Raw genomic sequence first — 24685 nt, 5'->3', positions numbered from 1 at the left:
TTTGAAACATATCTGCTGTACAACCACTTGCAAGGAGATCCTTCGTGCCTTTTGGGGGTGCCTCTCTGCAGGAGATGTAACTGAGGTCTTCATAGCATCATAGAGTCATTAAGGTTGGAAAAGACCTCAAAGAGCATCTAATCCAACCGCTGACCCACCACACCATGCCCACTGACCACATCCCTCAGTGCCACATCTCCACAGTTCTGGAACACCTCCAGGGACAGTGACTCTCCTACCTCCAAGGGCAGCCTGTGCTCAGATATCTAGTTCTGTTGCCAGGCTTTTAAAGAATGCTGAGTCTGTGTCATCATTCAGCATCTCTGCTGGGAGAGAGTTGGCGTGGTTGGCAGAGATGGGATGGGGGCTAAGCAGGGACCTTGCTCCTCTTTGGCTGCTGCGCTTCGAAGTATGAGGCTTTGGGGTTAGATCTTGGGAAGCAGAGAAAAATCAGACTTTCCAATTGGGACTGCCAAAACAATAAGAGCTGTTATGACAACCACTCAAGGAGGTGTAGCGCAGAAACAGCACATGGAAATGGAGAGGCTGCCCTGTACGTGGGGAAGGAGGAGTGGCTGGATTCAGGAGCCAGGAAGGGGCAACTCCACGTGGTGCTCAGCCATCCTCTGCTCTGCTTTCCCGGCAGCAAGCTGGACCCTGGGCTGGCTGGCTCTGCGTGGAAGTGCTCATAGACCCTAGGTTTACCACTCAACACAAAACCTCTATTGTTATTAGCCAGCTATAAATAACCCTGTCCAGTACAATGTCTCATCCAGGAAGCAACACAAATGTAGCTTTTGACTCACTGAGCTAGTGAGAGCCAAGCTCGTTCCTCCAGCCAACAGCCCTGATGATGCTTCGCTTATCACTGGAGGGGGAGGCTGATGTCTTGTGCCAGGGGGAGGCAGGAGTCCATGGCCACAGTCTTGGCTGTGTGCACAACATCCACTTGGCCTTGGGCACACTGTTTGTGTCCTGATTTCATTTTTTTCCTTATGAATACTTTGAGCACTTTGGCTCTCATTGATTTCTCAACATGCTTAGAACATCAGGGTGCTTATTAGCTCTACCTCAGCTTCCTTGCTAGCAAATAGAACAAGGAGAAATGGTTTCAAACTAGAGGAGGGGAGATTTAGCCTGACATAAGGAAAAGGTTTTTATTATAAGGGTGGTGAGGCACTGGCACAGGTTGCCCAGAGAGGTGGTGGTGCCCCATCCCTGGAGACACTCAAGGTCAGGCTGGATGAGGCTCTGAGCACCTGATGGAACTGCAGGCGTCGCTGTTCATTGCAGGGACTTGGACCAGATGGCCTTTCAGGGTCCCTTCCAACTCAAGCGATTCTATTATTCTATCAAATGCAATTGATGATAATAATAATCCAAGGGAAACATCATAGATGAACTTCTTATGCAAAGAAAGCTTGTTAGTCTGCATGTCTGTTCTTGCAGGGCCAGGATCCGATGGTGAAAATCAGCTGGCTTCAGTGGAGAAAAGTTGGATCTGTATCCTGCAGATGTTCATTAGTAGTGGAACTTGAAGAGTTGTATTCTCATCTGTTACTTTATTGGTTTTCCCTTTCCTTCCTCATCAGATGCTTGAAGCTTTCATCAGCCCCGATGGGTCGATGTCTGGGAGCTGCCAGTCGCTGGACAGGTCTGTGGACAGGTGAGTTGCATACCATCATGCTCACAGGTGCTTCATTATGATTTAAACTGCAGTAATCTTAGCTGGACAGAGTAGCTGGGGATTTGCAGACAGCCTGCCTCTTTGTGCCTCAGCCAGATCCCTCTTTCACCCCTCTGTCTTTCTGCAGTCACTGGGTCAATACTGCGTTATCCTCTCTCTGGGCATACTGTCTGCTTTCCATTGACTGTTCATACGTTTGGCAGCCCCTGGGTGCTGCCAGCAGCCACAGATGTGTCAGTCAAGGCGCTGAGGACACCAGACAAGCAATGGCTAAGTTTAGCTTCTCTGCAGGAAGCAACTGGGACACATTGTACTGAGGCAGGCAGCAGTTCAATACTTAGCGTGGCTGGTCCAAGTTCACACGTGCACAGCGACTGCAGATTTGCTGCTGTGCATGGCAGGCTGTATGTAAGACACAGTGTCCTTTTGGGAAGCAATACATGTATTTTTTTTAATCCACATCAAAGGTTTTCTTTTTTTTTAATTTTATTTTCCTCTTTTTTTATATATTTTTTTTCCATTGCTTTTGCCATGCAGCACCAAGGCTGTGTTCCATCAGGTCTGCGTTGTGTTGATTTGATTGTGTGGCATGCTTTGTGACTCTGTGCACTTTGGATCTGTCTCAGCATTAAGGTCCATTTCCGTTTTGTGGCTTTTAATATTTTCCTCTGATGCATTTGCTCATTGTTACAGATGCATCGAATCTGATTTCTTTGTGTTCTTAGCCTCTATGCCTCAGCTTTGCTTTTTGCATAGACTTCGCTGCAGAACAGCAAAAGCACAGCTTGGTTGTAATGCTTTTTTTGTGAACTGAGAAGAGCATTAGGCATGTTGGCAAGAGGGTCATGTGTGCATAGCTGTGTTCAGTCATTGGGTCTAGAGAGCTGGAAAGGGCATAGGAGGGCTGTATTCTTCAAAGGTAGGAAAAGGAGTAAGCGTGAATATTTAGCACACTTGCCTTGTTTGGAATCAGGAGATAGGCTTGATGATCCCTTTGGGTTCCTTCCAGCTCAGGATGTGCTGTGATTCTATGATTCTGGAAAAAGCATAGCTGAGTCCTTGCTGCTAATTGTGTGAGATGGCATTAGCCTCCAGAGGGCAGAGCTAGTCACCAGGCACGGAGACCAGTCTGACACTAAGAGAGAACACAGTTAATACCTCCTCCATGAAGCAAAGCTGCTGTGATCAGATTTGGCACAGATAGATTTCAGTGCGCTTTGCAAAGCAAGTTTCTACATCTATGTCCATTTATTAAGAGGAAAGAAAGCAGAGTGAAAAAGCAACCTGTCCGGGTCAGTTCCCTGGCCCTCACAGAATCTGGAATGAAGTCAAGATGACTGAGATCATATCATAGAGTCATAGAATGGCTTGGGTTGGAAGGGACCTCAAAAATAATCATTCCAACCACGGGCAACCACTAAGTCAAGCAGTAGGTCAGGTTGCCCAGCGCCTTCTCCATTCCATCCTCATGCAGTGTTTTCCCAATATCATTTGCTTAACATCATTTGAAGAACTTGCCTGGGATCGATGAGCCTGCTCCCTCCCTCCCCGTGTGCTCAGGGAACATGTGTGCACAGTGATGGTGTAGACTTGTTTGCATGAGGAATTGGGGGGATGATGGTACAGAAAAGAGGAGACATGCATGAATCAAACACTATGGAAAACCGCTCATCCACAGCAAATAAGCAATGTTCACACAAATGAGTGCTTCACATCGAGGCAAGAGAAGTGTGCAGCTTTCCTTCTGTGCCATCTGGTGTGTAGGTGTTAGAAAAAGTCTTCAGTCTTGGGAAGACTGAGGATGAGAACTCAGTTTGGTGGGCAGGGCTGACCAGTCATCAGTGCACCTTACTGTGTAGTCTGGGCTTTCTGCATGTAATCACTTCTTAACTAATTTCACAGCCTTTCTGATAAAATATATATATTTTTTTCCCCATGCAGCCCTCCCTTTACACAAACCCCTGTTCCTGGAAGGAAGAATCATCCCAAAGACGGTCTTGATTGCATGGGTAAGTATGGTTGGAAGTTTGGGTTTGTTGGAAGCAGGTAGTTAAGAAAGAGAGATGCTACTGCACAAAAAGTAACTAAAAACAATCAAGCAAATCATCTCTGCTACTTAGGTTACACTTCAGAAATGACCCAGCAGTGATTAAACATGAACATTTTGTCAAAGCAAAATACCCAGAAAATCAGACACAGACAGGGGTCTCCTTGTCATCGTTAACTCTTGTTGGCTCTGCAGTAGTGGTAGCACTGAAGGACCTTCAGGTCTCGTTCAGTAATCAATTTACAACAACAGCTGTTTAAACTGTGTAGTCAAGCCCCCAAAATCAGTAGATGTAAGGAAATAAAGCTATTGCAAGACCAAAGATGAGCTCTGTGTTGGAGGAAGGTGCTGAGTGGGTCTTGCTCTTGGTTTTGGAGACAGCTGTGAGGTGCTGAGAAGCTGGAAATAGCCACGTGGCATCACCTTTTGTTTCTGAAGTCAGGATACTTACTTAATCCACAGCAAACCAAGCCCCAAACCCTCTTGGGAGTCATACCTCTTCCACTTGGATTCATAAGAGGCTGAATCTGTAACACTGCATTGAGTAACTTGCAAGGATCATAGATTACTGCTTAATCCCCAGCAAACATCCACCTGGTTAAATCATGGAAACTGTAACATTGTCATGGCTTTCATGACAGCCTCAGCACGTTAACGCACTGCTGACCAGGGGCAGCATTTTGAGGCTGAGCTGTAGAGATGAAGCAGTCTGTCTGCATCTCCAAGGTTTAATACACCCCAGTGGTGTGGGAGGCACTGTGCTTTGAGATGTCACTCGGCGTTGTTGCTCACACGTGGCTCGCTGAGAACCTCTTGACCCGTCCTTGCTGCTCTTCTTGCTGACCATATTTCAGCCATTATGTGCTGCTGTCATGGGGAAATAATGCTGCAGGAGGCCGAGGCCAGGCCTGCTCTCCCAGGAGCGGCTGCTGGCCCCAGGCTAAGACAAACAAACCATCAACACGGGCTGTGTCATTCCAGTCGGATGGAGGAAAAACAGGAGGTGAAAGATGGGGGGAAATGACAGATATTTTCATCTCAAGTTCAACGCTACCAGCAGTGGCTTCCCATGATGCTTTTATTTAATTTAAATGAAAAAATACATTCTTATCTTGTGTGTCCATCCATCTCTTATAGTCTTGTGTCTAATCTATACTGCAGTGCTATTTTACTTTCTATATGTACTAAAGCTCCAGTAAGGATGAAAGCTTAGAGGGTATAAATTGATCTCCATCTTTGAGTCACATCTGAGAAGAAATACCAGGCAGGGATACCTACCCGAATGCTGGATACCTGCATTTCTCTATAAGCAGCTGATACAGAGCAGAGATTTTGTTGTTGGGTCTGACCCTGTCTGGAAGTTCTGTTTCCATGCTCATTTTTATGTTTTCGATGTGCAAATAAGATGTTTAACACTCTGTCTTGGAAACCAGACATGTTCTGTGTTAATCCCCTGCCTCGTATTTGAACAGTGTGGGCCAGAGTCCATAAAGTCAGTGGTTAACCTCGGTTCCTTTATGGGGACCAGGAGTGGGGTGTCTGGCCCTTATTTTCCACTGTGACTGTGGTCAGATCTCAGTGAGCCATGGGGAACTCCTGGCTCTGCAAATGAACGTTTTGTTACCTTGTGTATCCCCACAATTCAGCGTGAAGATCCAAACACTTTCCTTTAAGAAACACTCCGGGCATTTGGTGTGAGCTGATCTAAGAAACATCTGTTCTTTCCTCCTGCCAGATTTTGACGTCCCAATCTGTGAGAGGTTTGGGAAGGGGGGGACCTTCCCCAGGCAGTACCACCTCTCCCAAAGTCGCAAGGACTACAGCGATGGTAAGAAAATGATGGAGAGCTGGAGAGGGAGGTGCTCAGTCCAGGATCTCAGTAGGGATGGGAAGTGCAGGATGCTTGTAATAGTGCCTGGGGCTGAAGAGATTTAGGAGGGAGAGGCTTCTAGTAAAAGGAGAACAGAGTAATTTAGGATTTGTTTGTGTATTCTAAAAGATGAAGTGCTTGTGGTACGTTCTTAGGAAGCACCGAGTGTCTACAGTATATACTGGTCAGTGCTCAGATCTCTTGTGCTTATGCCTGGTGTTTTTAACTTAGCCACATGGGTGAACAGCTTTTCTCGTTGCTGGTGATACCAACCTTTCTGTTCTCCTAAATTGATTGCTTTTGAGGATGCTGCTTTGTTACTTTAGATAGGGTTTCTCCTGGCAAATGCAGGGTAGCAGTGTCTGCTCATGGCTGTTTGAAGCTGATGAGCTCTGAGCTTTGGGATCACTCCATCACCTCACTGCTGACCCTCCTTTCACTGTGTGAGACTGCAAGTGGTGGGAAACAAAACTGAATACAGATCAAATTCCCGTGGAAAAAAAAAAAACACCAAAACCCACCAAAATCCATTAAAAACCATTAAAGCTATCCTTGTGCAAGCAGTTATCACAAGATCCACCTGTGTGGCCATTTGTCTTGTGGTCTTAGGGGATGCCTGGGATAATTTGAAGCGTAAATCTCTGCCTAATCAGAGTTTGTGAGTAAGAACTAACAAAACCTTACGTATTTAAACTGTTGCAAACCTCTCTGGAAACATTCTGTGTTGTATGCAATCCTGGCTGCTGCTAACAGGTCTTAAATTGAATTAGAAGTGTTCACAGGGCTTCGCTTCATTTTCATTAAACTGGTCTTGTTTAGTTTGAAGAGGTGCATCATCTGAGCAGCAGTGTGAGGAGATGGCAATAGGCAGATCCATGCTGGTGTGAATTTTTTTGTCATAACTCTCCCCCTTTTCTCCTGCAGGCCGGAGGACTTTCCCCAGGAGTTACTTCCCACAGGAAAACCTTTTCCAGCTCGTCCCTTCCAGCCGGACCAAGAGCTTTAATGGGGACAGCAAGCTCAGCACCTTGCAGTACGATGAGTACAGGCCTAAATGGTGGAATAACTGTGAAAAGGGTCTGCAAGTCTTCAGCACCTCTCCTACCAAAGCTCGGAACTGTAAGCGAACCAAAGCTTCTAGTGTCTTAATACATTTCAGTCTCAACACAAATTGAGACCTACTAAGTTATTGGGCATCAGCTGAGCTAACCCCGTGTGAGGTTAACTAGGCTGGATGTGGCTCTGGGCAGCCTGGTCTGCTGGTTGGTGACCCTGCACATAGCAGGGGGTTGAAACTGGATCACTGTGGTCCTTGTCAACCCAGGCCATTCTATGATTCTGTGATTCTGTGAATGCACTCTTATGCCATCCTCAGCAAGAGGCACGTTGCACTGCCTTGCTTTTCAGTGGGGAAGATGAAGTCTTTATCACTGTACCTTACCTTTGCCTTGAGTAGAGTGCTTACAGGATCAGCTGGTTTTCATAACTGGCCAAGTTGCAGAAAACTGCTTGTGCATTTTACTCTTACTGTGTTCATACAGCAGAATCTTCGAGGAGATTTGGGATATGGGAACAAATGGGTCTGGAGGCCGTCCCTTCCTTGTCTTACTTTGCTCGCAGCACCCAAAGATGTTGCAGGCACTGCTGGTGTTGCAGGATCAATGTGATTAAAACTGATTGGTCTCAGTGCCCCTGGGAATGGATGGCTTGCTGTCCTCCAAGACAAGTTGATGGTACAGCTGCCCTGTTGAGAACATTGCCGACCTGATAAATGGACCCTGATGCTGAAGTCTCCCCGCTGTGCTCTTTTCTCAGTCCTCTCCTCTCTGCTCTAGCCCTGCAGGCACCTGTGAACTGGAGGCTGGGGAAGCTGCTTGGAAGAGGAGCTTTTGGGGAAGTTTATCTCTGCTATGATGCTGACACTGGTCGTGAGCTGTCGGTGAAGCAAGTGCCATTTGATCCTGACAGTCAGGAGACAAGTAAGGTGAGTATGAGGGCAGCACTGTGTTTTGTAGCACGTTACAGGATTGTGGCTGGAGGATGGGGGTAGAGGTGACAGAGGAATCCGTGACACTGACAGAAGTCAATGTGTGCACACTGTGTTGGGTTTGCTGTCTTTGGAGTGATCCCTGATAGCATGTGGTGCCAGCCACTTTCTCTGCCTCATTTCTTGGTCACGTTGGCTTGCTATCCCAGATACCATCTCTCAGAGATCTGCCTACTTTGTTTCAGCCTTTTTGCTCCACTCACCTTCTTCCCACTTGGGGTGCTGTGTTAGCTTTGTTGCTGGCTTCGTTCACCTTCCCACAGAAACTCCTTGAGAGCAGTTAAATGAATCTACCTCTCTCAGAGCCATGTGCTTGTGTTTCCCATCCATCTCTCTGCCGGTTCCTCAGGGCAACACTCATTTCTGAGCCTTAAATGGCTGTTGCCTGATTAGGAAGCTTCATATGTGCCATGAAAAGTGTTGAGTTCTGAGCAACGTTTGGGTAATGCTCCTGTTGCAGACAGGTATATGTACCCGTTCCCTTTTCCCATGGAGTCTGTCTGTTTTGTTACAGGAGGTGAATGCCTTAGAGTGTGAGATTCAGCTGCTGAAGACGCTCCGTCATGACAGGATAGTGCAGTACTACGGGTGTCTGCGGGATCCAGAGGAAAGGAAGCTGTCGATCTTTGTTGAATACATGCCAGGGGTGAGTGCAGTGCTAAAGATTGTCCTGAGCTACAGAGAACAGATCTGGACTGCCTTGAGTTGGGTGACATTTGGATCTGGAGTTAAATTTGACAGCTGAGATGCGCTACTATAGCTGATAAAGCAAACCAAAACAGTGCATCTCAGCATCCCTAGGACTTGACAAAGCGTCAATCGAGTCAGACAGCGTGGTCAAGACCCTCAACTTGTGATGGGTCAAATCTAAAGCCCTGAAGGCAGGTTTTAGGTTTGAATCCTGGAGCTGGGTGTGTTCACAATCTGGAATCTGAACTTGGTGAATGTGGGATGTGCTCCAGATCTGGTTCCAAACACTGTGGCCTGAGCCCATCCTTAAGCATTTATTACAGATCCCTGCAGGACAAGTTATTAGTACACTGTCCACCCACAGCTGTCACCAATTATTTATGGCTTTCAGCACGTGTGTGTTATAAACAGTGTTATTTGCTTGTAAGTCTCCTCCTGTTCAGAACAGAACCTTGTGTTGGTAGCATTATCCAGCTGAGCAGGAGTGGGTTACATTTGTGTTTTTGCTGACGTTGGATTAAACAGCCGTAGGAAAATGGAAGATCAGGAATCTTTGAGGGAGTCTGAGCATGGGCTCTAGAATGCATGCAGATTAGTTGAATATCTCTGTTTGCAAGCATGCAAGTTGCATCAGCTATGCAGACAAAGCCATTGGCTGGTATAAACCAGTGTTACTGTTTACATTGCTGGAGGATCTGCTCTCCGAAGTCCTGCCTCCCAGACTGTGGGAGAATAAACCCTTGTTTATACAGGCCTTGTTTGTAAGGTCAGAAGGAACTATGAAGTCATCTGGTCACAAAGGATTTTGGTAGTTTGTAAATGTGCTAGAAGTCCTCCTAGCACATCTTGAATGTGAGTGATCGTGTGGACTTCCATGTGTTTGAGCACCTTCCAAGAGCTGTCCTCTGTCTCTCTCTAGGGGCTGGCATCTCACTTTCAGGCCTTAAAATGAGGCTTGGACCCAGAAGAGTAAAGCCCCAGAGCTTCAGCAGTACCCTTGCTGGTTATTTTGCAACATGCTGGTGTTTGTTAGCAGCCAGGAAACCAACATTGGATGCTGGGGCAGTGTCCAGCAAGGCTGGAAGTTGAATGTTTGTTTTTTTTGTGATAAACCAGAGCTCTGACCAAATACAGATTGACTTTAGTGCCACAGTGACGACTTACTTCACAAAAGCAGCTCAGGGCTTTGCTTTCCAATGGCAGTGGAAATAGATCGAGTTCCCAAACCTTGCAGGTCAGCAGCTCTGTTTCTGTCTGGGTTTCTGATGATACACAGCTACCTTGGTAAAATCTTTAGGAGGTGAAGCTTTAGTGCACTGTTAACCTGGCATTCTTACAGTCACTACTGTTAGGTAGCTGACTGTATTTTGTGTTGTGCTCTGCTCCATGCACCTGTTTTTAAAATGTACGTGTGGAAAACAGAAAGGTCTATTTGACCATGAGCCTTGAAGACTCCGTTTCCCATTCTTCACTGTCATGTTTGATGGCCCCCAGTCAGGGCGGGGGATACTAGGATAAGAAAATCGAAGGTGTTGTGGTGAGGGAGTACGCTCTGCAGAGTGCAGGAAGGGGTAATTTCAGAGCATCACTTCAGCAATGAAAGGGAAATTAGAGGCCCATTCACAGGATCGCAGCAGCTTCCACAGAAAGCCAGAATAGTAGCTGGGCAGAGCAACAGCAGAGATGGGTGAATGTTGAAGAGTCAAGACAGTCTGAGTGACTTAGAGCACAGCATCCTCCTGTTCCCACAAGAGGAAGACTTTGGCAGCCTTGGATCAACTGTGCTGCAGGACAGGTAGAAGTGAGGATGCGTTTCCCTTTACACTTTCTGCTCAGCCTGAATGCTGGAGGTGGATTTAGGTGCAACCTCTGGTACTGAACCCCAAATTTGTTCCTGATTTGTCTGTCCTAGAACCCAATTGTGACACAGTGAGAAATATCCATTTTAAGTCGACCGAAAATACAGCTAAAACCAAGGGGACAATCTTCTGGAGAGGATGGATGTCTGTACCCCTACTTCCTTCCCTTTTCCATCAATAAAATCAAACCAGTAGGAACCTGCATGCCTAGATCAGAAACTCGAGGCAGGGTACTTACACACTGTCTGATCATGTTTCCCATGAGGCTGCCCTCCTTAAAGCAATGGGTAATCTTTGCTGTAAGGAGCCAGAGAAACGCTTCACAGAAGACTTGGCCCTGAGGAACCTGAGTTGTCCTTCTCCATGAGCTATTGGTGGAGTCTAGCCACTAGAGGGAGAAAAAGATCTGTGCTTTGTGTTGGCAGAGAGTAGCGCTGTTGGCCATCAGAGGCTCTACCACTTTTTCCATTGGAATGGAGGACACTGGGGACAAATCTTAGCTGTGTTCAGCACGCTGTGAATTTTTATCTTACTGTTTCTATAGTTGAGTGGTTTTTTTCAAGCTGAGAAATGTAGTGGTGAGGCAATTTCAAAAAGTCCCTGTGACTTGATGCACCTGGCTCTGCTGGACTTCATGGCTGCTGCGTGTTGTTTCCTTGTACAGGGCTCCATAAAGGACCAGCTAAAAGCATACGGTGCTCTGACTGAGAACGTCACTCGGAAGTACACCAGGCAGATCCTGCAGGGAGTCTTCTACTTACACAGCAATATGATTGTCCACCGGGACATTAAAGGTGAGCAGATCATGCCAGGAGACTTCTTGATGCTTACTTCACCCTAGCATCCCCCCAGCCCAAATACATTCTTGTGCAAAATACAGTGCTGGGATCTGGTATTTTTGCCCTAGCTTTGCCTCTTGCCTTCAACAGTTTGAACCATGAGAATCTTGCATAAGCAGCTGAAACCAAATTCTTTTTCTGTCTGGGATCTCACATTAAATACTCTTACTGTTAGCTGTCCGTGCAGCCATCAGATCTCTACACTTCTAAAAATCTGGTGCAACATACCCAAGAATTGAGAGACCTGGCAATCAGAGGGATCTGAGGCTCTGTTCTGTTGTCATGACATGGGGAGGATAATTCATCATCTCACTGCTCATTTTTGGGGAACCTGCTGACTGAGGGCCAGTCGGAATCAGCCCTGCTGGACAACATTTGCCTTAGCAGAGTGGAATTTTGTGTACCACTGAATGCAGCCCCAGCATGGCCCTTTGGGCTCCCTCTTGTGTTTTTTGCCTGTGTCCTTCCTGCTGTCCTCACTGTTGCTGCTCAGCTAGCTTGCTGCTTCACCTCTTGGTGTTTTTGTTGTTGCTTTGTATCCCTAGGTGCCAATATTTTGAGAGACTCTGCTGGAAATGTGAAACTTGGAGATTTCGGGGCCAGCAAACGCATCCAGACCATCTGCATGTCTGGGACTGGGATTAAATCTGTCACAGGAACACCATACTGGATGAGCCCAGAGGTTATCAGTGGAGAAGGATATGGAAGGAAAGCTGATGTGTGGTAAGGAGTACACTACAAACCCCACCACTACCATTTAAGCAATCCTTTTGGGAAGCTGCAGGAGGAACAGGCACAGCTAAGTGTTTGGAAGACAGAGCAATGCAAAAATGGGAGTTGAATGTTAGGATCAACTGTGGGATGTGAGTCGTAGCTGAAGGTCTCCAAAGGAGAGCACTCAAAACCACAGCTTGCTTTTGGAAGGCCTGATACGTTAGGGCCATATGTGGCTCCACCCTGTAGCTGCTGTTTCAGTCTGAAAAACAGGCTGATAACAAAGTTTGTCAGAAGAGCTGTTGTGTTTTGGTTGCCCTGATTTTAAGTTAGCTGGATGCAGCCTGGAGGCCCAGTGGGATCTGGTGCTGCCTCTCAAAGACAGCTACCAGCTGTAGGACGAGACGTGTGAGTCCTCTTTCACTGTAGGAGCAGTAAGCCCTGTGCACAGTGCTGCCTCAAGCCCCTGTCTGCTGTGTCACCCCTGCCTGTTGTTGTTGTTGCAGGAGCGTGGCCTGCACCGTGGTGGAGATGCTAACGGAGAAGCCGCCGTGGGCAGAGTTCGAAGCCATGGCAGCTATTTTTAAGATCGCCACCCAGCCCACCAACCCCCAGCTCCCCGACGGCGTCTCCAGCTCCTGCCGCAACTTCCTCAAGCAGATCTTTGTGGAGGAAAAGCGAAGGCCGACGGCTGAGGACCTGCTGAGGCACCCCTTCGTCAACTGCGGGCTCTGAGCCCTGGCTGGAATGTACCGATGGGAGGGGGGGGTTGGCTGCCAGACCCGCAGCCCTTTTGCACTCTGCATTCAGACCTCAGCACCGGGCCATCCTGATGGTGGCCCCACAGGTCCCTTCTTACTCGTCACCACCTTGGTGGCTGCTGCCTTGTTGAATTTTGAAGCCACACACGGGACGGTCAGAGGCTGGGGATGGTGACCACCACCAGGAGTGCAGAACAAGAGACTTCCTGGATATCCCATCCGTGTCAGCCTCAGAGCGAGCAACCTCCTGCCATCAGCAGTGCTGTGGGGCGTCCCCACTCACCGTGTCACTTATCTCTTGGGAAAAGTGCATTGGATTGCATCTGTCCCCCTACCAGCAACCCCGGGACCAGTGGAGAAAGCAGATGTGCAGTGACCATCACTGCTCCCCACAGAGAAACACACCAGGCTTCTGCCAGGCTAGAGGAGATGATCCTCAGACTGCAGAGTTGGGGGACCCAGGTGTCACAAGGGGGAGGGAACCCGTCTGGAGGCAGCAGCATCTCCAGCGGTGCGGCGTTCAATACTGATCTGTGCCTTAAGCGGTTACAATCAAGGAGTGATGCTCGACTCGGCACAAAGTATGGAGTCGGGCACAATTATGCAGCAGCCATGTTGACAATGTGCGTGCGTGCGTGTGTGTGTGTGTGGGAGCTGCAGGAGGGGTCCCTAAAATTAGGCAGAGAGGAGCTGCTGGGTGCCCACCACTCTGAGTGGCATCAGCCCTGCAGGAGAAAGTTCCGGTCTCTTTGACCAATGCTAGTCTGCTGGAAAACCTTTGGGGCGCAAACACAGGGTCCCTGGAAACCAATGAGTGTCTCAAGTTCTTGATAGGACAAGGGGGAATGGTTTTAAACTAAAGAGGGGAGATTTAGATTAGATATTATGGGGGAATTCTGCATGATGAGGGCGGTGAGGCCCTGGCACAGCTGCCTGGAGAGCTGTGGGTGCCCCATCCCTGATGATGCTCAAGGCCTGGTTGGATGGGGCCCTGGGCCGCCTGATGTGCTGGGGAGGCCCATGGCTGGGGACTGGGTGGGCTTTAATGTCCCTTCCAACCCTTCTATGATTGCATGATGCCACGACTCTACGAAATCTGCCCCCTTTGGAAGGCCTGGTCCCCTGGCTCATGTGTGTGTGTGTGTGAGTGTGTCTGTGTATGTACACATGTACATGTATACATGCACGTGAGTGTGACTCGCTCCTCAGGTGCCTTTGCCTTTTAATTTTTTAAAACCCTTGCAGTGTTCTGATGTACAAACTAGGAAAAGAGAATGTAATATTATGCCATGTAAATTTCTTTTATATATATATATATATTTTATTTCGGCCGTAGCGTGTGAGAGCTCTCCGCATGGTCTCACCATGTAGCGTAGAGAAACGTTTTCCTTTTGTCGGGAAAAGGCTCCAGTGTGATATTGTATATCATCTTTACCGTGTAGCCTATACATCTGTATAATTCCTTCTTATTGGGCCAGTTATCAGTAGGCAACCACTGTACATAGGCAGAGCTGTGCCAGGGCATGACGGGGCCTGCAGAGCCCGGAGTGACCGCCCTGAGCATCCAGGGCTGGCGGCTGTACCCCAATAATGAACCCGTGCGGCTCAGATCCCTCGGCTCTGTGTGGCTTTGTGTTGGGGCTGTGCCTTGTGGGAGCCTGGGGACCTTAGGGGGTGGGGGGCAGACATTTGTGCAGTCATTAAGGTTGGAAAAGATCACTGAGATCACCAAGTACAACCCCAGCCTACCCCACCATGCCCACATCCCTCAGTGCCACATCTCCATGGCTCTGGAACACCTTCAAGGACAGTGACTCCACCACCTCCCTAGGCAACCTGTGCCACTGCATCACCACTATTTCTGAGAAGAAATTGTGCCTAACATCCAACCTGAACCTACACTGGCACAACTTAATGCCATCACATCTGATTTTATCGTTGTTACCTGGGAGCAGTGGCCAGCCCCCACCTCAGCACAGCCTCCTCCCAGACAGTTGTAAACAATATTGAGGTCTCCCTTAGCCTCTTCTCCACACCGAACAACTCCAGCTCCCTCAGCTGCTCCCATCACACTTGTGCTCCAGACCCCTCACAGCTCCTGCTGACACAACCAGGATGCTGCTGTTTTTTCTTGGCCACCTGGGCACATCGCTGGCTCACGTCCACCCCCAGGTCCTTCACTTCGCCCCAAGCCCACAGTGATGCATGGGGCCGTGGTGACCGACGTGCAGGACCCGGCACTTAGCCGTGCCGAATCACATACAACAGCCCGCAGCCCAACGCAGACTCCTCTGTAGGACCTCCCCACCCTCAGGCGAAGGGAGGCTTTCCACCCGCTTGGTGTCAGCTCGGCGCCGGCGCACGCCCCCGCTCAGCGCAGCCCGTGACTGGGGAAGAGCGAGGGCGGGAGCGCGGGGCGGGATCGCGGCAGCGCGGGGCAGCACAGGCGGACAAGATGGCGGCGGCGCAGCCGGGCGGCGGGGCGGCGAGGCGGGTGCGGGCGGTGCTGGGGCACCTGTCGGGCACGGGCGCCGTGAGGGCCGTTCCGTGCGGAAGCCGCGCCGCGGCCTCCAGCCCCGAAGATGTGGTGGTGGTGCACGGACGGAGGACGGCCATCGGCCGGGCCAAGCGAGGAGGCTTCAAGGTACGGCGGGGATCTCCCAGCTCGATGGGCAGCGTTCGGGATCACCTCACGCTCCGACCCCGCGAGTCGAGGAGGAGAGGCGATGGCGGGGCGGTTATCAACGCTCGCTGCGTGCTGTTAATCCCGTGTGCTTGTAGGACACCACGCCCGACGAGCTGCTGTCTGCCGTCATGACAGCTGTCCTGCAGGACGTCCGCCTGCGGCCTGAGGCGCTGGGTGATATCTGCGTTGGTGAGCGATGGGTGCTGTGTGGGGATGGCTTTTGGGATGCCTCTGCCTGCTGGGTTCCGTGGGGCACTAAGGGATGAACGTGTAGCGTTACAAAATCAGGACATCTGTCTGTCCCATCGAGAGGTTGGGCTCCGTCCTGCTGCCCCGTGGCCCCAACCACCGACGTGGTGACGTTAACATCCCTTCAGCATCCCTCCGTGTAGCAGGGCAGTGCAACCACTGACCGGGCCCATGTCTTTGCACCCAGGAAACGTGCTGCAGCCGGGAGCTGGAGCCTTGATTGCAAGAGTAGCACAGTTCCTAAGGTAAACTCTCACCTCGTCGAGGTTCCTTCTCTTGGGTCTTGGCTACGGAGCAGCACTGGGTCAGAGGCTGCGATGAGGCAAATCACCTTTTGCCCACAAATCAGACTTTTATTGAGCACCGTGCAAAGAGGCATTCTCTTGCATGCATACACTGCTAACCTATCAGCAGCAGCAGTGACTGAGCTGACCTGCTTACAGAGTGCTTTCTGAAGGTAGATCTGGGGGAATTGGCACAGAGCTGCTTGCAAATCAAGTTTGGAAATCATCGATGAACTTTGCTTTCTCTTGGTGCAGGACCAAATAGGTCAGCAAATGCATAATGGGATCTGTCTTGAGCGTGAGGATTAAAGTTTAATCAGGTGGCTTAATGTTCTCTTGAGGGGTTTGCTTTGTTGTGTGCTTCGCAGTGCTGAGTCTTTATCTTGTGTTTTAGTGGTATCCCAGAGACAGTGCCTTGCTCGAGTGTGAACCGGCAGTGCTCCTCTGGGTTACAGGCCATTATCAATATAGCTGGTAAGTGCATGGAGTATTATGGGCCCTCAGGCTGGAGTCCCACCCCAAGTGCTTATGTATGCCATTGATTTGTCCTCCAATCTCTCCAAGCAGTAAAAACAGCCATAATGTCTTCTGCTGTTAGGAGTTATCAGTGGATTGTTGGTGGAATATTTTTATATCCCTGCGAAGCTGAGTTTACCCTTCCAGATGTGACTTGGTCTCCTGAAGATGAGATCTGCCATAATTCCACATTTAGAAGGATCAGTCCTGGCCTGATCATAGAAGCACTGAAGGGACCTTTAAAGACCATCTAGTCTAGCTTCCCTGCAATGAACAAAGACTTCTGCAGCTCCATCAGGGACATCTACAGCTAGAGTCAGGTCAGGCTGTGGTTGGTCTTCAGCCACACCATCTCTTGACATGGCAGCAAGGAACATGGAGGGAATACCCCATTCAGGTGTAGGGGATGTCAGCTTTTCCAGATCCACAGCCAGACTCAAAGTGCTTTTGCTCTTGATGATAATAAGAGTGTTTGTGCACTTCTGTTACAGGTGGCATCCGAAATGGGTCATATGACATTGGCATGGCCTGTGGGTAAGAATATCTTTTTATGGCACTTGCATAGGCTTCCTGAAAGTAGTGCTATGTCCTTCTGCTCGTGTATGAGGAGTTAGAGATCCCTTCCAAGCAGATCTATGTTCCTCCCAGGAAAGAGATGCTATCCTTCAGAGAATGGATCTCTGAAAGTCACCTAGTACAACCTCTGCTCAAAGATATCTTGCATTTTCCAGGGATATTTTCTTCATGGCTTGCTCTTTGTTAATGTATGTATGTGGCACAGGGTAGAATTCCAACTCTCTTCCCATCTTAGGCTTCATGATCTGGGTTGACTGTACAAGAGCTGCTAGTCTAAGCGGTGGCTTTATATTTAGATGGTAATATTGGGTGTTTTCAATCTGTTCACTCACTTGTAGGTCAAAGACCATGGGATCCATATCTGAAATTCTTTGTGTTGCAATATGCAAATGGCACAACTCGTTCAAGTCTCTTTGTTATGGATTGCTTAATACTTCACATTGTTATGCTGCCAGTGGGTTTTTAAGCTGTACCTGGCCTTTTCCTGGCTATCATAGAATCACTGAATCACTAAGATTGGAAAAGACCTTATGGTCATGTAGACCAACCATCCACCTACCAACCACAGTATTGCCCACTAAACCATGTCTGAAGTCCCACATTTCCATGTTTCTTGAACACCTCTGGGATGGTGACTCACACACCTCCCTGGGCAGCTTGTGCCAGTGCCTGACCACTCTTTTGGGTGAGATTTTCCTAACACCCAACCTAAACCTCACCTGGCATATCTTAAGGCCTCTCATTCTGTTGCTGTTATGTGGGAGAAGAGGCCAACTCTCACCTCACCACAGTCTCCTTTCAGGCAGTTATAGAACCTTGGGTTTCTCATCACATCTGAAGACAAGTGCCAGGATGGTCAGCAATTACTTCCTTGCTGTAGAACATGAGAAATTAACTGTTGACATTGATATTGTATTATATAGCAAAACAAAGACCAATTTAGTCTGTTTTAGTTTTGTGCTAATTGTATATTGTTGCTTAAACAGCTTCTGCCTTGGGCAGTTTTTACATACTGGTTGTGTTTCTGTAGGGAGATAGGGAAGAATGCTGTTGAGTGACTGAGTTTTGATGGGTCACAAAAGGACAAACATTAGAAATGGAAGCAGCGGTACTAACCTCTGCTCTTTCTTGTGTTTAGTGTGGAAACAATGTCCCTCAGAAGTGGAAATAATCCTGGTGATATCAGCTCCAGCATGATGGAAAACAGCAAAGCTCGTGATTGCCTTATTCCTATGGGGTAGGTGCCAAGCAGTTCCATCTTGAGAAGTCTGCAGCTAGCTTCGAGATTGAAGCCACTGCCTGTAGCTTGGGTTATTCTGGCAGAAGCCAACTGCAGCATCATTGATTGTGTCATGGATTCTTTTTGCTGATGTTGTATTCCCCAGAATAACCTCAGAAAATGTGGCAGAGAAGTTTGGAATTTCCCGAAAGAAGCAGGATGCTTTTGCCTTGGCTTCCCAACAAAAGTAAGTGCCTTCTATTTTAATTTTTTTAACTTTTGGTTAAGGAACAGAGATAGAAAAACAGATTAAAAAAAAAACACCAACAACAAAACATTGCTCCTCCCATAAGTAGTTAAGTAAAGACTACATCTTGGCTTTCAAAACTTGATGCCATGGAATCATTAGGGTTGGGAAAGACCACTGAGATCATCAAGTCCAACCATCTTGTGTCCAGGGTGATGTGCTAAGGAAGCCAAAGCTGCACTGGGAGCTGTGTGTTCTTGCACACACATCACTAGACATACAAGTCTGAGCACTGAGTGCACCTGTATTTATTAGAATTTAAAGGATACAGCTGTCATGGGGTTTCATGGTATTTTCATAGTGTCTTTGGCTCAGTGTCATTTTAAACTGAACATGAGTGCTGCAACAGAAGGAATCTTTCCTAAGAGGAAATATTTGAAAGCAGCTGTTTGTAGAGAACTGCTGAGCTAATATGAGTGGCTTCACTGTGCTGCAGGTGTTTGGCTTCAAGTGAGCCCAATTCTGCCTCCAGTAACCTTTCTCTTAGGTTAAACCATTGCCAAAGTAAGCAGAATCCTGGAGTCCCTGGGGCTTGTGGTGGTGGGTGAGATGTTAAAGCTGGTGGCATCAAAGAGTTAATCTGACTTTCAGAATCCTGTTTAAGCATCGCCCCGGTCCAATTATTTATCTAATAGAGGAAACCACTGCTCAGGCCAGTTAACCTTTAAATTCTGGCCCTGCTTCTAAGGAACTTGGCATGCCAGGCGTTCTCGTTGACGTTGAACTGATAGCACAAAAGGGTATGTGAACATGATCCTCACCTCTCACCTGAGGAAGGAGCAATTTTCTGGCCTTTGGCTCAGGATGTCTGTGAGCTTACTGAGCTGTCCTTCAGCTCTTACTCCCTCTTATTTGGAAATATTAAGTATTTACATTTTATGAATTCAAATTGAAAGGGGATCTCACTCATAAGTTATTTTAACCTTCTGTGCTTTTCTTTTAACAGAGCAGCAAAAGCTCAGCAGATGGGACTGTTCAAAGCTGAGATTGTTCCAGTGAAGACCACTGTTCTAGATAACGAGGGCAACCAAAAGACAATCACTGTGCACCAAGATGAAGGGGTCAGGCCCTCTACAACCCTGGAAGGTTTAGCAAAGCTGAAGCCTGCCTTCAAGGAGAATGGCAGCACTACGGCAGGTCAGCTCTGTTGTTACATTGCTGTCATTCCCCTGGCTTGCCTGCCTTCCCAGGCAGCGTGCTCAGGCAGAGGAGGTGCTGATAGATTTCTTCCAACAGGTAACGCCAGCCAGGTGAGCGATGGAGCAGCTGCCGTCCTGCTGGCAAAGCGCTCCAAAGCCACACAGCTGGGGCTGCCCATCCTGGGAGTGCTCAGGTCCTTTGCTGTGGTTGGAGTCCCCCCCGATGTGATGGGCATAGGGCCAGCCTATGCCATCCCTGTTGCTGTGCAGAAGGCAGGTAAGGAACCGGTCATCACTCGCACAGTGTTCAGCACGGGGCTAAGCCAGACTGTGACTGAAATCTGAGGTGATTTTGCTAGCAGCTATCAGCCAGAGAAGCAGCTTACATTCACAACCTTGAAGTAGATCCTAGGATCATTATAATAATACTATTAACTTCTGAGTTATTAATTGTCATTTGCTCACCTTTGGGAAGCTGAGGATTAAATCCCTGCACACTCACAATGTTCTGTTAACATGTGGCACGTGATTTAGTGGTTCACATAGTGCTATTTTCAGTTAGTGCTTTTTTCACTTAGCATACCTAGAGTGTGTGTGTGTGGTTTGCTTGTTTGTGTTCAGGTTTTCTTTATAGTTTTGGCATCTGACTCGTGGAACAGGCTTTCCTCGGGGTTCTTACCATACTTCCAAGGTTAAATAGCTCATGATTATTGTTGTATCTTGCTGTCATCACTGTGGTCATAGGCTTGGCTGTACTGTCATCTTCCTGTCTCAAAATACCCTTCCATCTTTAACCTCTGTGCAAAGAAATCAATTGATATCTTTTCAAACTCAGTGATAGGATACCAAGGACTGTGATGTTTTGCAGTCTTTAGATACTGTTATACATAAACATGCATGTGAACATAGACACCCCACGGGGAGCCAGGGTCCTCTCCTTTTGCTGTTAGTGGAGTAGAAGTAGAATTCATAAATGAAGACTTTGAGTTATTCCCTTTGATGCAAGTGATAAGGCAAAAATATCTTCTAACTCTTTACTTTTCTGAACTGTAGGTCTGACTCTGAATGACATTGATATATATGAAATTAATGAAGCCTTTGCAAGCCAGGTGAGTGATCATCATCACTTTGAGTCATTTTGTTATTTTGAAACGTTATCTTCCACTTTGGTCTCAGAATTCAGATTTGAACTTGTTCCATGTATTACATTTCTCTGGCCAAATGTTAAGAACACGTACAGGCTACTTTCATTTTCTTTAAGTAGAAATAAGCAGGGCATTGTCTATATAGCTTAGGATTGATTAAAAAAAATAATCGGAAAACTCTCCACCAAGTGTGGAGAGTGTGAACCTTACGATTGTATCCTTACACCAACTTGGGAAGTTGCTGTTTCACAAGGGCTGTGATTTGTAACAGGGTGATGTCAGCGTGTTGCAATTTGAGCATCCTTAATGAACTGAAGAAACTTCACTCGTGTCTTCCACAAATACGTGCCGTGCCTGTTGAGGCCGTGGGCTCATTTGAGATGAAGTTGATAGGTTTAGCTTGCTTCATGTGTTTTGGCTTTGTAACATAGTTCCCTGCTTTCCAGAGTCTAGCTGATGCCAGGCCACTAAAACCCAACTGCTTAATACTAAAATCCTTTCAAAGCAGCTGACACAACAGTGTGGATTTTATGTCAAAGAAAACATAATCGAGCTAAGTTCATTTTGAGCACAGATCTTTGGAAGCACCTAGACCTGCCTGGGCCTGTCAGCCCAGCTCTTTGTGTATGGAGGAGATCACCAGTCTGCTCTGCAGCCCTCTGAGCTCTCTGCTGAGAACTAACAGGTGAGAGCATCTCTATGAAACAATCCCCTGTCTTTACAGGCTGTGTACTGCATTGAGAAGCTGGGCATTCCCATGGAGAAAGTCAACCCCCTGGGAGGAGCAATAGCACTGGGGCACCCGCTGGGCTGCACTGGCGCTCGTCAAGTTGTCACTTTGCTCAACGAATTGAAGCGTAGAGGGAAAAGGTGAGCACCAAACAACAGTATTGGCCTCCAGTGTATCTAAAAGTAATTTAGGCATGGCATTGGTTTGAGTTTGCCCTTCTCCCATTCCTTTGATAGCTTTGAACATGGACTTAGAATTTTATGGTGACACTGGAGAGCAGTGGATAGCTGAAAGTTACTGGATTTCTTTTCCTGCCAGGTGGTACAAGCCTGATGTTTATCCTAATTCTCTGTATTCTTTCATTTCAGAGCATATGGTGTTGTATCAATGTGCATTGGAACTGGCATGGGAGCTGCAGCAGTATTTGAGTATCCAGGGAACTGAAATCCTGCATACTGACAGCCCCACACAGCAGCTCATTCTCTGCCTTCTCCAGTACTAGCAAATGATTTGCATTCTGAAATCAGGTGGATTCAGGTTTTTGTTACTAGATCTACAAATTTCAGGCACGAAGTGTGAAGTAGAATGAATCATACGGGTCTGATGTGCAAGTGGGAGAATGAAAACCAGCACCTGCTTCAGAGCTGAAAAGCAGCCTAACGTGGGAGAAGGAATGAGTTCAGCTGAAGTTCAAATACAGGCCCTACAGTGATGACTACTAATGAATACTTCTAATCTAATTCATCCCTTTATTCTGTGAATATTATCAGTGTAGTTCATTGTACCCTTTCCTTGTATGACAAATCTAAAACCACTTGCCAAAATGAAAATGTCATTACAGAGGAAATGGCTCTCCTAGGGTTTTCTTGAAGAATTCACCATCTTGCAGGAAGTCTGGCAAGGCTTGTTTTGAAAGCAGGGCAAAGACTTCACATTTCTTTGATAACTACACCTGCCCAATCTATCACAACTTGGCTAATGTCTTATTGCCTCCATATGCTGCAAGATGTACTTCAGCTTTGTATATTTTTACTTCTCTTACGCCACCCTGCTCTCAGACTTCCAGTGGGGCACAGTGGAAAGGGCCAGAAAGTCATTTACACAGGAGCAAGGTACAAACAAGCCGTTGGGGTACCTGAATACAAAGGTGCTGAAGAATTGAATAGAAACCAGCAGTTTGAAAGTGGCCATTCTAGCTTTTACAACATATTTCTGTGAGCTTCTGTGACTCTAACTTAGAAGACAAGTTTAAGCCTAATGAGTTATTCTTCATATGAAGCAGATTTCAGCAGTACATGAACTTCGGCAACATGTCAGTGCTAATACTGATTTCATCTTGTAAAATCTTAAATTATCTGTTCTCCTTCTTGGGAACAAAACGATCACTGAAATTCTCAACTAATGGACAGAAAAAGAAATGCAGTAATCATCTTTGACATGTTAGAAAGTTTAAATTTGTAACAGACTGAGGTTCTTTGTCCTGGATCTTGTTTTCGCACTTAATAATACAATTGGTCTCCTGCAGTATGTTTGTGTTCTTTTTATTTTGATTGTTATTTGAAGGTCAGGACTAGTAGAGCTGTTTGATATTCTTGCATTCTGTTCCTGCATCCAGTCTCACCCAACAGCCTCACATATATTTAGAGCTCAAAGGTGGAATTATTTAGGGGGGTAGAGAGGCAGTAGTAGCTTCGGAGTCTTTTGTGCACACTAAGGTTACTTCCTATGTACAAAGTAAGTTCAGCTTTAAAGCAGGCAGAAGGGAGATACCATCTTCTGTTCTCTTCCAGTGTGGATTGCAGCCTCTTCCTCCCCTCAGGCAATGGGAGTAGAAAACTTAACAACCTCAGAAGTGGGAGTTTCAGTGACCTTTAGCTAAAGTAATATTAAAAACATCTGAAGAGATGTCTAAGTAAATGGGAACCATGGGGGAGGAAGGAATTAAAAGGCAGAAGGGTTTCTCTTTCCAATAGCTGAAGGGGCTCTATGATGAAACATACAGGAGGCTGTGGGAAGTTAAATTGGCTCTGTGGCTTTGCTCATATTCATGGAAAGTGCTGAGAAAAGTGCAGCCCAGGAATGCTGTCCTGTTCCCTAATTCTTGTCAAACAATGTTCCCTCCCCCCAAAAAAGGGCAAAACAAAAATCTTTTTAAAGCTGTAGTTTCAACTGTAATTTGCAGCATATTTTGCTGTGCAACACTGCTTTGGCCTAACAGTTACCATGGCTGGCTTGCAATTTAAAACATCATTTTGCAGAGCCTGGCTCTGTTATCACAGCTATACAAGTCATAGCACAGGATAGGATTACGACTTTTCAAAGTACCATAGTGGGTATTTTTCTGCTCATAACTTTTTATTCTGCTAAAATTTCAGTCCATGTATTATAGCTGAAATGAATGAAAGTACAGGCTCAGCTTACACTGTTTTTGCAGCTGATTTTTTACCTTGACATTTGTCCCTCATTGTCTTGCTGAAATCAATACATGTCTTCATACTTCCCATCATATGTTCCTTGTCCCCTGATCTGTAGCTTGCAAGGTTTCTCTCCCAGGATCCCAGTAACTGTCAGGATTGTTTCATATTCAATGTCACTCCTAAAATGGAGAGGGGGAAGACATTAGCTGGACATCTCTGTGTTTCAGGATGAGATTAGTTTCCTTACAGAAGAAAAAGAAGAGACTGTAAGGAATGAACTGTTCCTCATCACTAACACTCTAACAGCAGTGTGGGATAGGGATCTGGCTTCAGGTTCATGTCCTCTGGCTACATAGGGAGTGTTTTAAACAACGCTGTTCTCTACCTCTCAAAGACATTGGGTTATTGCTTTCATCACTGAAAGAGGAACTTGATTGCATTCCTAGCTGTGGAAGTCAATTTGAGTTAAAGAAATAACTTGAAGCTCTCCTGAGGGAGCAAATTGTTGGGGAGCAAATGCATGCACTGCTTTGATGTGATGATGCCTTCCTGTGGCAGACAAGTTTGATAAGTTGATAAGTTTATCCCTTGTCTTACTGCAGTTGACAATCAACTAAGTCCAGGTTGTAATTGAACATCTAAAAGCTCCCAGCAAGTGTACTTTTAGCACTTGTGCCAAGCAGAAGTCTTACAGCATAGTCTGCTTAAGGCTAGTGTTAACCAACCACATTGAGATAATCCATCTGAAGTAGTTCTTGTCTTCTAAGACATTGCTATAGTAAAGGCCTGCCTCTGTCCTGCCAGTACAAAATTCCCCTGTAGGAAGACCACTCATTATAATCACCTCACATGTAATTATTTACTAATGTCATGCTGGTTCTGAGCTCTTCTGTGCTGGTTATT

General features: G+C 47.0%; 3 protein-coding genes across 11 annotated transcripts in view; 2 read left to right on the top strand and 1 right to left on the bottom strand.

Annotated features, from left to right (window-relative positions):
* The window catches only part of LOC100542691 (mitogen-activated protein kinase kinase kinase 3-like), a 68003-nt gene extending 53879 nt beyond the window's left edge, over positions 1-14124 (top strand). For all 7 annotated transcript variants that reach the window (XM_085226953.1, XM_085226951.1, XM_085226950.1 and 4 more), the window contains 9 exons: positions 1593-1666; positions 3629-3696; positions 5470-5562; positions 6529-6723; positions 7440-7588; positions 8166-8297; positions 10865-10994; positions 11585-11762; positions 12260-14124. In XM_085226953.1, coding sequence (XP_085083079.1) covers positions 1593-1666; positions 3629-3696; positions 5470-5562; positions 6529-6723; positions 7440-7588; positions 8166-8297; positions 10865-10994; positions 11585-11762; positions 12260-12488 — 1248 coding nt within the window. In that variant the 3' untranslated portion in view covers positions 12489-14124. The remainder of the gene's footprint in view (positions 1-1592; positions 1667-3628; positions 3697-5469; positions 5563-6528; positions 6724-7439; positions 7589-8165; positions 8298-10864; positions 10995-11584; positions 11763-12259) is intronic.
* Positions 13822-24685, bottom strand: part of DLEC1 (DLEC1 cilia and flagella associated protein) — a 46493-nt gene continuing 35629 nt past the window's right edge. For 2 of the 3 annotated variants that reach the window (XM_010712326.4, XM_085226946.1), the window contains one exon: positions 22563-23961. In XM_010712326.4, the coding sequence (XP_010710628.1) occupies positions 23844-23961 (118 nt within the window). In that variant the 3' untranslated portion in view covers positions 22563-23843. Of the gene's footprint in view, positions 20288-22562; positions 23962-24685 lie in introns of those variants that run through there. The other variant, XM_085226945.1, reaches the window with a different exon arrangement.
* Positions 14970-22892, top strand: ACAA1 (acetyl-CoA acyltransferase 1). Its single transcript, XM_031553838.2, has 12 exons — positions 14970-15158; positions 15296-15389; positions 15637-15694; positions 16128-16207; positions 16741-16783; positions 17964-18062; positions 18211-18291; positions 19298-19488; positions 19588-19767; positions 20544-20599; positions 21360-21505; positions 21734-22892. The coding sequence occupies exons 1-12, from the start codon at positions 14970-14972 to the stop codon at positions 21807-21809; spliced, it is 1293 nt and encodes a 430-aa protein (XP_031409698.2). The 3' UTR covers positions 21810-22892.

Source organism: Meleagris gallopavo, chromosome 6, assembly GCF_905368555.1.
Source record: "Meleagris gallopavo chromosome 6, MGAL_WU_HG_1.1, whole genome shotgun sequence".
Classification (NCBI taxonomy): Eukaryota; Metazoa; Chordata; class Aves; order Galliformes; family Phasianidae; genus Meleagris; species Meleagris gallopavo.
This window is presented reverse-complemented; position numbering and strand designations above follow the sequence as displayed.

Excerpts from the sequence above, each read along its gene's own strand:
- ACAA1 (XM_031553838.2), top strand. The coding sequence starts at position 14,970 with ATGGCGGCGGCGCAGCCGGGCGGCGGGGCGGCGAGGCGGGTGCGGGCG. Across the intron at positions 15,695-16,127 it reads AGAGTAGCACAGTTCCTAAG|TGGTATCCCAGAGACAGTGC; the intron begins GTAAACTCTCAC and ends CTTGTGTTTTAG. Across the intron at positions 21,506-21,733 it reads TTGAAGCGTAGAGGGAAAAG|AGCATATGGTGTTGTATCAA; the intron begins GTGAGCACCAAA and ends CTTTCATTTCAG.